The sequence below is a fragment of the Diceros bicornis genome, chromosome 16, assembly GCF_020826845.1.
Source record: "Diceros bicornis minor isolate mBicDic1 chromosome 16, mDicBic1.mat.cur, whole genome shotgun sequence".
In the NCBI taxonomy this organism is placed as follows: domain Eukaryota; kingdom Metazoa; phylum Chordata; class Mammalia; order Perissodactyla; family Rhinocerotidae; genus Diceros; species Diceros bicornis.
The window spans coordinates 65,255,999-65,268,138 of NC_080755.1; the positions used below are offsets into that span (position 1 = coordinate 65,255,999).

Sequence of the window (12,140 nt, forward strand, 5' to 3'; positions counted from 1 at the left end):
ACATTAAACTTTTTTAGTAGCATTGACAGTGAATTATTCCTGATTTTCTTTTGGTTTGTAGGTCTTATCCAGCCTATTCCAAGAAACCAGTTTTTTCAAAGTTATTTTAATAATAATTTTGTAAATGAAGCAGATAGACCATACAAGTGTTTTTATTGTCATCGTGCATATAAAAAATCTTGCCACCTTAAACAACACATCAGGTAAGGTAACATAGATTCAGAGATGGAAATTGAGTATAATTACAGTGATTTAGTGAAATGGTGACTTAAAGAAATATTAAGGATGGTAGTGTTAGCTTTTGGTATTTAAAATGTCACGTTTGACCCCAAAATATTTATTGATAATTGATATTTTTATTCTTTAGTGTCTCGACTAAAATATTTTACCCAGAAATTGTCACTGAATTTTATTTCAGTGTATAATTATACTATTATAATTCAGTATCTGCAATTTCCTTGACACATCAAGGAAGTACTTGTTTTTTTTTTTTTTAACTGGTATTTTTTTTAATTTTATTTTATTTATTTTTTTATAATTTTATTTATTTATTTATTTTTCCCCCAAAGCCCCAGTAGATAGTTGTATGTCATGGCTGCACGTCCTTCTAGTTGCTGTATGTGGGACGTGGCCTCAGCATGGCCAGAGAAGCGGTGCGTCGGTGCACGTCCGGGATCCGAACCCGGGCCGCCAGCATCGGAGCATGCGCACTTAACCGCTAAGCCATGAGGCTGGCCTAAGTACTTGGTTTTTTTAATTGGAATTATGTTCTTTAACAGTTTTTCAGGTGTATTCATCAGAGTTTAGATTAATTCTTGGTGCTAGCACCAATGGAAAGAAAATAGAAACTTGATCACAAGAGACAGTGAGATGTCATTTAAAAAGCAACGAACTCAGAAGAGGACGTGGGGTCCAGTTCATTCACAGTTGTAGACTAGCTCTGTGACTTGAGGCGGTCACTTGAGCACCCCGAGTCTCAGGTGTTCTCGTTGGTAGAAAGCGGACAGCTGCGTCTTGGCTGCTTAGCTTAAACCAGGGACGATCAAGTGAAATAATGTACGAGAGTGCGTTCTAAATTACAAAGCGTTATAAAAGTGTAAGAAGCTTACTCATTCATTAAAATGTTTATTCTTTTTAGATCACATACAGGTGAAAAGCCTTTTAAGTGTTCTCAGTGTGGAAGAGGCTTTGTTTCTGCAGGAGTGCTCAAAGCACACGTCCGAACGCACACTGGACTCAAGTCTTTCAAGTGTCTGATATGTAACGGAGCTTTCACTACTGGTGGTAGCTTACGGCGACATATGGGTATTCACAATGACCTTCGTCCCTATATGTGTCCCTATTGCCAGAAAACATTTAAGACCTCACTAAATTGCAAAAAGCACATGAAAACCCATAGGTAGGTATTATTCTGATGGTCACTTTTTAATAATCTTTATAATTCCCAGATGGTGGTGGAGAGTGTTTTTAAGAAATAATTGTCTTTGATTCCTGTATAATTACTTGTAGCTTGAGGTGTATGGGCTACATAAACTTCTGTATTAGTGTCTAAGGATCTAATGAGAACCACAGACTAAAGTATTAACATTATTTTTAATATAATATTGAAGTAGTCTATATTGGGCTAAGTGCTTTGTAAGCTCTCTTTTGAAACTGATAGTTGATAATAGATGAAATGCTAAATAGACTATGCCTAGTATAATTAGGTAGTGAAGATTTCAAAAAAAGAAATTCTTAGTCAACCCGGTGATTTCTAGGCATATCACTAGGTTTCTGAATGGTAATTATTCTATGTTGTTGACTTAAAAAGAACATGTGTTTTAGCCATCACGAAAATCCATCATTAAAGCTAACTTAGATTTTTAGTTGATTAGAAGACTCTCTCATCTCTAAATGGAGGTGATCCAGAGAGCCCTGCAGAGATGCATTCTGACTACATGGAGCTTATTCAGTGGGTATTTCTGTGAAGCCGCAGAATTCTGTATTGTAATGGGAAGCCTGGATAAAAGGACCACATCCTAGGATATTTTGAAAATCAGTTACTAGGCCTACCATAAAAGAATTTTGAACCTTGTGTCCTACAACATTTACTTTGGACAGTATTTTAACCCCGATGTCTCTGCCCAGATATTACCTACAAAACAAAACTCCAAATGTTAGAATACATTAACTATGAGAAACAGTTGTTTTGGTATTATCCATCTGGATGCCTGAGCACACTTGACAGAGTGACTTCCTTGATTTTGTACAGTTGATTAGTTAGCTGAGAAGTTTAACTGCTTCTCGAGACCATCTAGGGAATATGGTGGTGTCAACATGGGGGACTCTTCCAATTATATATCCAGTTATACTTTACTGCATTTTGTGGAGGAAATGATATGCTTCATGTGCATTCGGGAACTGGAGCATTTGTGGGTGTGTAGATGTTGAGGATGCTGTGTTCCCACTTGCTGTAGCAGGATGCCTGAGCACTGTGCCACGCTTCGAGGAATAGAGCTTGGGTACAACCTTGCTCAGCAGCCTGGTAAATAATATTTGTCTCTGTCAAGAAGCCAGGCCTTTGCAGTGTACTTTGTGTGGTAGTGTTGGGAGTACAGGTTCAAGGCCCTGTTTATGGACTCAATGGCCAGTGGTATAATTTCTGGGAAGTAGGTCAGCTGTTTTTAGATGAAGTGTTGCATTGGCCACTACTTTGTTATAGGTTACACTGAGGGACACGTGCCACAGTTGCGTTAGGAGATGACTGTTTGACTGAGGTGACAATCTAAAGACTGGCAGGGTTGTCATATGGCAGAGCTGGGTGTTTCTTTCTCATAGACAGTGAGGACTTTGAACCTGCCTGCGAACAGAGTAGCTCCAGTGTTTCATCCCTTTGTTTGAAGTGTTAGAAATTCCTAAAATACCATACTTACATTCAAAATAGGTGTAAAAGGTTACTGTAGTAAAAGTTGTGAAAATAAAACCCAAGCAAACAAACGGAAAACAAGCCTCCACCAGTTACCATGCAAGAGACATTTTCTCCCCTTTAGGGGCTTAGTGGAGAAGACGTATGTGAACCCCATGACGTTGCTGTACAGTCACCATTAGGGTAAAGGTGTGACAATGTATGTTCTAATTCTTTCCTATTTTTATTGCATTTTTGTTCCCCCTTCTTCGGTAAAAGTAGTTGAGAAGTAACTATTTTTGATATCAGAAAATGAAGAAGAAAAATTTTGTTTGGAACTAAGAATGGAATTCTGAGTTGACAGATTCATAAGGTTCTGGAATCAAACATGGTGGAGCTTGTATGGGTCTGACCATAGTATCTTAGAAAGAGGAATAGGTCATTCATATCTTAGATATTATATCGCCTATTAATCAGATAATTGTTTGAGCTGTTTTTTTAAGTTCTTTGATTCATTCACTGAATTCCTTGTTTTTCTCTTTGAAAGAGAAATTGTTGACCTGCTGAAAATATAGTGGATATATTTTGTATACATAAAAGCGGTATTAATGTGAATAATGATCTTGCAGAAAATCAGAGTGGTCATATGCCTCCCAGTTCTGTAACACAGTGGCTCTTTGGTCAGATAAAACCTCTACAGCCCCGGCTGTGAGAGGCAGCAGGTTCTAGGACTTTGCCCACCACCCCCGTACACCACATTTGTTTATAATACTGAAATCAGTCTGTAAAGGCACTGTCTCATTTTGTACAATTCTTTTTCTGAATACTTTAACTCATTGCAGAATTTGAGTTGGGAGAGTTTTACTTTGAAATGTGTAGCATCTTTTTAATTTTTTTAAACTTTTAAAAGATTCCAGTGTTTGTTGTTCTTTACCCTCCCTTTGCTGCCTTCGTGTGCCACTAATCTGTGAAAGCACTGAAGATAAGGCAGTGTGATCTTTCTTCAGAATTATTAATAGTATTTAATTTTCAACTGAATTGCCATCATGACTTCAAAATGAGATAATTTAAAATAAAAATGTTATTTAATAATTTATTAATTATTTACTAATAATTTAATAAACTACAACTTGCACAGTTGTATTCCATGCGAATAATTATTGACAGCATCTAACTTTATGAGTTATCATTGATTTTTTGAAGATATGAACTTGCCCAGCAGCTCCAACAGCATCAACAAGCCGCCTCAATAGATGACAGTACCGTGGACCAGCAGAGCATCCACGTCTCCACTCAGATGCAAGTGGAGATTGAGAGCGATGAGCTGCAGCAGACTGCTGAGGCGGTCGCAGCAAACCCCGAAGCCATGCTAGACCTGGAGCCACAGCATGTGGTAGGCGCAGAAGAAACAGGACTTGGTCAGCAGTTGACAGATCAACCTTTGGAAGCAGATGAAGGTAAATATTTCAGGAGTTTTAACTTTTGGAATTATCCATACAGTTTTGCAGCTCTTCATGCTCACTCCAGTCCATGTTGGTATCTCATCTCTGACATTTTAAATCCTGAGTTGTGCTATGTATTTATGTGTGTGAGAGAGAGAGTTTGGTATGCATATAGAATTATAGACATAGGATCTTTCAATGCATACTTTTTTGTAACCTACTTTTACTCCTTAATATATTGAGAATATCTTTCGTTTTCAGTGAGTATACATTTATATACTTCTATATGATCTTTAGTATTCTATTACAGTACTTTAAGTCTGATGCATAGACTAGTGCAGGTCTGCAAACTGTTTGTTACCAGCCTGCAACGAGATTAGGCTCCTGATCAACACACTTCTTCCTTCATCAATAGAGTCTTGCCAAAAAAAGATGTCAGCCCAACTGCAGACAGTGAGCACAGTGACATACTGTCTCACATACAGTAGTCACCCCTTATCCTCAGGAGATATATTCCAAGACCCCCAGTGGATGACTAAAACCGCAGATAATACCAAACCGTATATATACTATGTTTTTCTTACACATACATACCTATGATAAAGTTTAATTTATAAATTAGGCACAGTAAGAGATTAACAACAACTAACAATAAAATAGAACAATTTTAACAATAAACTGTAATAAAAGTTACCATAGATCTTAGCAACCTCAGCATGTGATTTTTTTTTTTCCTTATCAAGTTGAGAACTTTCACCTTTTCACTTAAAGGAAGCACTTGACGGCTTCTCTTTGGCATATCGGAATTGCCAGCATCACTACTCTTGCACTTCGGGGCTATTATTAAGTAAAATAATGGTTACTTGAATATAAGCACTGCGATACTGCAACAGTCGATCTGATAACTGAGATTGCACCTAAGTGACTAATGGGCAGGTAGCGTAGACAACGTGGTTCCACCGGAGAAAGGGACCCACGTCCCCGGGCGAGATGGAACAGGACAGCACGAGATTTCATCGTGCTGCTCAGAATGGCACACTGTTTAAAACTTATGAATTGTTTATTTCTGAAATTTTCCACTTAATATTTTCAGACCATGGTTGACTGAGGGTAACTGAAACTGTAGAAAGTGAAACCACGGACAAAAGGGGACTACTGTAGTTGACTTACGTCTGGCACAGGCTTCTTGTCTCGTACAGGCCTGCTAACAATTTGCTGACCAGTTTACTGTTTTGTTTTATGGATGTCCCAAAAATGTATTTAGTCTGTAAGCAGGATTTTGTACTTTTTATCCTCTGTGTTGCCTGGAACAATGCATATCCAAAAAGTTTTAAATAGTTGTTAAATGTAATTGCATTTAGAATGTTACATTTTAGAAGAATGTCTAAGTTTTAGGATAAACTGTGAAGTGATATTCTGGAAGTACGAGGATAATGCCTTAACCATATCTCATATATATATAAATTGCTTCCTACTGTCGTTTCAAAATAAGGAGGCTGGTTTTTGAAAACTCACTTAAGTGTCCTTTTGGACAGATTGGGAGATCTGAAATAACTTCCACAGTTATGAATTTCGCCCCCTTCTTTTTGTATTCTTATCTTCAGATAGGTTTGTGGCTCCGCAGCACGCTCTGCAAGGGCCCATGGACCAGTTTGAAGAGCAGGCTCCTCCGCAGCAATCCTTCGAGCCGGCTGGCTTATCCCAGGGTCAGTGGTGGGTCTTACGTAGGATTTTACAATGAGCTGTACCTGGGTTGGGTTTAATTTTACAACAACCTTAGGTGTTTTTTTTAAGGCCCTTCTGAAATTTATGGTTTCAAGCCAAATAACTTTTTGCATGGATTTTGTGTATGTGTGTGTGTGTGTATGTGCTATTTTGTGGTCTGCTCATATTTTCTGGAAAGCGAGTTTAACAACCATTCTACACTTGGTTTCTAGCCGAGAAAAGACAATTGAGTAGAAATTGGGACTTAGGGGTAACTGAGTGTTTGTGGCTAGTCTGTAAGCCTGCACTGTAAGGATATGTGCTCAGTGCAGGCTCCTGCCTGTTAGCAAATAATTTTAGAGCCTGCTGATAAAAACTGATCCTGATTCTACTTTACAAAGTAGAAATGTTTCTTTAAACATCTTTATTTATGAAACCAACTTGTTTTTGCCTTTTTGTGTGCAACTTTAATACTGTTTCTAGAACTCATATTTCCTAATTTATTTCAGGTTTTACAGTGACTGATACGTACAATCAGCAGACTCAGTTTCCACCTGTCCAGCAGTTACAAGATTCCAGTACACTAGAATCTCAGGCCCTCTCCACGAGTTTCCACCAGCAGAACTTACTTCAGGTTCCTAGCTCTGACACGATTAATGTAGTGAGTATTTACAGAAGAGATATGTGTCATTATTTAGCAGATTCTGTTTTATTCACTGTGATTATTTAAAATTTTCTTACTTAAGAGGGCATGCTAACTTCTTGTAACTTGTAACTTTCACCTGTGAAAACTTAAATGTTCAGCAAATAGGGCCTTCTTTTCCCTTAAAACACTTTCATTTTACTTAAGGATTTCATTACCATGATGTGGCTTTACCTTTTTGGTTTAAATTCAGGAAAGTCACTAGAGTGTTGTGTAATAATATATGAAGGATATTATGTTGCGTCAGTGACAAAACCTAAACATTTTTATTTGTGGAATCTTAAAAGAAATGTGTTAGAACAAAAATATAATGAATGCTGACATATGAAAAATAAATGTTTAAATGCATCATTTAGAATTTTTATCTCTTAGTCAAGTTAGGGACATTTAAGTTTTTGTTTTGGTTTTGATTTTTACATTTTTGGAAGTTTTTTAATAGTGATGAAAATGATTGGCCAATCAATTGTTTTCTCTCTTTAAAAGCCACTGTTGGTAGCTTTGCCAAGTGGTCGGCCTGGACCCTCCAGAGAACATTTCATAGCATTTTTTTCATGGATCAGAAACTACATAATTGGCAGCAGATGCTGAATCTTGGTAGTGGAGAACACGCCACTTAGTAGCTTACCCTTCACTCGAGAGCCCTCTGAGTAAAACTGCACAGCAGTTCACTTTAGTGGAATAGGGCTTATCTGGTTTGGTCATGGCAATCGGGTGAACATGTGGCTGCGCACAGGCAGGTTCTCCACTGTTGGTGGTCTGTCCTATGCCCATTTCATACATCCTAAAGGTCAGCTTACCCTCTGTCCGTTGAGCACAGGTGTTTTCTGGAGGGGTCGGAAGTCAATGACCAGATCTTTGCTCGGTTCTTGCTGTGGGAGCCTGGGTCTCAACATTGGTGTCAGGAAGGTCTGGGGTTAATGGACTGCGCTCCGGAGTCATGCTGCTGCTCCTGGGGGTGGAGGACAGGCTCTCTTTCCCCCCCCCGTGGTTTTGTGACAAGCAAAGAGACTCAATATTTTCAGAAAGTAGGCTTTTATTCGATTTTGGTAAGAGTAGAGCACATGAAGGAGTAATCTCTTACTAAGATATATAAAAAATGTGGAAAGATCAGTTTCATGCTCGATCGAACTTTATTAAAGCCAGTTAATAGAAAATTTTTTATTTAATAAAATTGGTATAAATGATTTTTATTATTAATCTGGTCCAAATGATTGCAGTGACCTGCTTGGGGTTTCTCCTTTTAAATCTGCATTTATGAATGTTCTTACCCTTAGTTGTTAGTTGTTCTTGAGTTGTTTGTATTTATTTGTAGATATTCAAGTAGTCTGCTTGATACTTCTCTTAAATTTTAGACAACTCGTTTGATTCAAGAGTCATCCCAAGAGGAGCTGGACCTGCAGACTCAACGTCCCCAGTTCCTAGAGGACAGCGAGGACCAGAGCCGGCGCTCTTACAGGTAGACATCGGCACAGACGCTTCACTTACTGCTGGCTCATCACCATGGCATGCCAAGCGCGTGCCTTCACCACTCCAAGGGCTTTGCAATTCAACTTTATCAAAAACTCTATGAACTGGGTTCCGTTATCATGCCCATTTTATAAATAAAACATCTGAGACAACAGAGATGAACTTGCTGAAATTCTACAGCTAATAAGTGACAGGCTGAGATTTGGATGCAGCAGCCCGTCCTTGGCCTGTGCATTTAAATGACTCTGCTCTAGCTTCCTGTCCCCACCATAAGCCATTGTTATGTTTTCAGAAATAAATTTATAGTGCACCTTTTTGTCCAAGGCTCTTCGTATGTGCCAGAGTACAACATGATTGCAAAGACAGCTTTTTAAATTAATTCATCACTTCACACTTCATCTGTGCATTCATTCAGCAGTATGTGCTAAGCACCTTCAGTGCCATGTGCTGTTCTGGATGCTTAGAATACACTGGTGAGAAAAATAGAGACCCCTGCCCTGGCTCATACTGGGACATAGACCTTTACAGTGAATAAAATATATTCTTATACAATTAAATATGAGTGTATATATAATAAAAAAAGTAAAGTGAGTATTTTTTTAATAGAAATAGTCTTGGCTTTATAATATTTTAATAATTTTATTATTTGCTTAAAATACTTTTTAAATTCTAATAATTTTTTCCAGCGCTATTTAACAAAAAGATGTGCCTCATTACTTGATAGTCACTCTTAAAAAATGAAGAGCTACCTTACCTCAAATGAATGGTCTTAATTAAGATTTTTGAAATGGATAAGTTTTGCTAATATTATTAAGCACATAATTTTTGGGAGGCCAAGTAACTCCTTTGTTTCATTTTTGTAGGATTTGTTTCTCACACAAGATCTTAAGTACCATGAACCAGTATTCTTATATATTAAATTCTATACCTTCAGAAGTATATTATCCTGAGATCTTCATGAATTTTCAAAATCAAAAATATATTAGAGCAGTGGTTCTTAATTTGGGGGGTCCATGGATTTTTAGGGGATATACATAGATGGGCTTCAGGATTTCTGTGACTCTCCTGGTATTTTATTCACACTTCCGTTTATTCAACAAGTAATTTTTTGCTAGTGTTTAATTTGGGATTTTGCATTGGTATTTTTAAGTGAGATTAATCTAGTGTTTTCTCATGATTCCTTTGTGACATATGCTTGGGCCTTTCTGCACTTCTAGTCTTGCATCATTCATTCATCATTCAGCATTTATTAAGAACCTGCTATGTGCCAAGCACTAGGGCTATATTAGTGAGCACAACAGAAAAAAAACCCTCAGTCCTCATGGAGTTTACATTCTAGTGGAAAGAGATAATAAGCAAAGTAAGTAAGTAAACTACACAGTAGATCATGTGTTGCTGTGGGCCCTGGAGAAGGATAAAGCAGGAAGGGAGTGCTAAGTGCCGTGTGGAGCTGACTGAAGAGAGAGTTGTTGCCGTCATAGGGAGTGGTCTTAACCTCTGGGTCTATTTAGAAGGTAGAACCTACAGGATTTATTACAGATAAAGGTGTGAGAGAAAGAGAAGAGTTAAGGATGACTACTAGGATTTTGACCTGAGCAACTAGAAGAATGAAATTACTATCCCTGGGAAAGGGAAGAGCCTGGGCGGGGCAGGTTTTGGTATCAAGACCAAGACTTGATTTTGGTCATTAGGATTGATATTCGAGGGGAAATGTCATGTAGGTAGCTCCTTATACCAGATTGGAATTAAGGAGAGAGGTCCAGGCTGGAAGTACACATTTGGAAGTTATCAGTATGTAGACTAATATTTAAAGCCGTGGGGGTACTTGCCCATAAAAAAGAGAAGAGGCTCAAAGATTGCACCCGTGGACCCTCCACTTAGGGCGAGCAAGGTGAGGATGGACTAACCACAAGGGAGAGGTTTGTGTGCTTGTATGGTTTTCTGAGGAGAGGATATGTAGCTTTCATTGGAACCTCAAGGAGGTCAAGGATCCTCCCCTAAGACATTAAGAAACATGGAACCTAGAGCCTATAATTTTATTATCTTTTGTCCCATAAGTATGACAAAAGTAGAGGGTAGCAAAGTTCCCTGGAGATGTGATTCCTGGACAAAGTCTCAGTTCAGAGGAGGTGTTTCTGTGGGTACTGTCACTGAGAACTCAACACATCACCTAATCTCTTCTGAGGAATACGCCTCCCAGAGTTGTGATGAGGAGTAATTGAAATGCTGTGCATACTCCCTGGCGTGATGGTTGTCTATAGGAGCTTGCCCTAAGTGTTAGCTCCTGTAATTTAGGTTGTTATTGGACACTTTGGAGGAATAAATGTGGTTGGCAGAGCAGGCAGGTGTAGTCCATGGAGAGAGAGGAAGTGGTGTTTGACAGGCAGCGAAGGGTCCCATCTCCATGTGGACAGAGCATGGTCCTTGAGGTGGGAGAGTGGCTGCAGGCGAGGCCAGAATGTTGTCTGGGGCCAGGTGGTGAAGGTCTGGCTTTCAGACCAGTCTGTGAAGGATGGTTGTTTCTCCACAGTACTACCAATATGTTCTGTTGGTGGTGGTTGGTTTTAGTTAATAGATGTGACTCTTTTGAAAAGTTGACTCCTTATTACAGAACCTTTCTCAGTAAATATCAAATGGTTTAGTGGTACTTGGTTTTAGAAATAGATCATTTTCTTCTACTGACTTGTAGACCAGAATCAATCCTGATTTCATTTGCAGAATTCTTTCAAAAATCAGCTGATGAATGCTGTTTGCTTGCTTTTTTATTTTTAATAGATAACCTCACTAAACCACACTTGCATATTAGAGTGAGATTTCTGAGTGTGTTTACATTTAGTCAGCCTTTAGTTTAGTTTGGACCTTAGAGGAATGTTGGTCACATCTATATAGGTACTTGGTCTTAGACTATGGTTTGGAAGGTCACTAGCTTCCTACCACAAATTAAAGCTTGGAAATGGAAAAAATAGGGAAATATAATGGATTAAGCTTTCTAAATCTTCTCTTTTTAGTTTTTAATAATATGTGAATAGGAATTTTGACATTTATAATTATTTTCATCCTTAAAGTAATTTTAATATATTCCGTAATAACTGAGGGGACAGTAATACTGCATATTTATATATTATTCAAAATAGCTCCAGTGAAATATGTTTTGTAAAGTATTTTATAAACCAAAAGAGTATATGAGAGTTAGCATTTCCAAGTGTCCAGGTCCAGGAGTGATTCTGACCCTGAAGCAATGGACGGTTTCCCAGAGTCTTATGATTTAGTAAAGAAAATAGCATGTCTTAAATTTTCTTCCTGTCATGTTTAAAGAAAGAGTTTCTAATTAATCAAATATCATGCCTGCTGGGAAATTACTGTAGGATTTACTAATTTTGAAATAATAAAATACGTTTAAGACTACAAATACTCTGAGCAGAATTTGATCTAACAAAGTATTATTGCTAATATTTTATAATTTTTTAAATGTTGGAGAGCACATCTAGTTTCTAGAACAATTATGCCTGATTGTTTAATGATTGTTGGTGAAGATTGTCATCTTTTCTTCCATTCTCAGATGTTATGTTTGTAATTACACTGTGAATTAACATGGTCTGTGCTCTTTGTGTTGTGTTTACAGATGTGACTACTGCAACAAAGGCTTTAAGAAGTCCAGCCACTTGAAGCAGCACGTGCGATCCCACACTGGGGAGAAGCCCTACAAGTGCAAGCTCTGTGGGCGTGGCTTCGTTTCCTCCGGGGTCCTCAAGTCCCACGAGAAGACGCACACAGGTCATTGTCTGCCTTGCACTGGAGATTATGTGGTTTTCAGTATGTTCATGGAGTTGTGCAGCCATCACCACTTCTAATTCTAGGATATTTTCATCACATCCAAAAGAAACTCTGTAGCCATTAGCAGTCGCTCCCCCTGTCCCCTCAATGCCCCCAGCCCCAGGCA

At 38.3% G+C, this 12,140-nt stretch overlaps 1 protein-coding gene across 6 annotated transcripts in view; it reads left to right on the forward strand.

Annotated features, from left to right (window-relative positions):
• ZNF236 (zinc finger protein 236) overlaps positions 1–12,140 on the forward strand; it is a 118,673-nt gene that overhangs the window by 68,414 nt on the left and 38,119 nt on the right. For 5 of the 6 annotated variants that reach the window (XM_058557320.1, XM_058557324.1, XM_058557323.1 and 2 more), the window contains 7 exons: positions 62–203; positions 1,139–1,399; positions 4,088–4,341; positions 5,931–6,032; positions 6,540–6,691; positions 8,086–8,189; positions 11,823–11,974. In XM_058557320.1, the coding sequence (XP_058413303.1) occupies positions 62–203; positions 1,139–1,399; positions 4,088–4,341; positions 5,931–6,032; positions 6,540–6,691; positions 8,086–8,189; positions 11,823–11,974 (1,167 nt within the window). The remainder of the gene's footprint in view (positions 1–61; positions 204–1,138; positions 1,400–4,087; positions 4,342–5,930; positions 6,033–6,539; positions 6,692–8,085; positions 8,190–11,822; positions 11,975–12,140) is intronic. The other variant, XM_058557321.1, reaches the window with a different exon arrangement.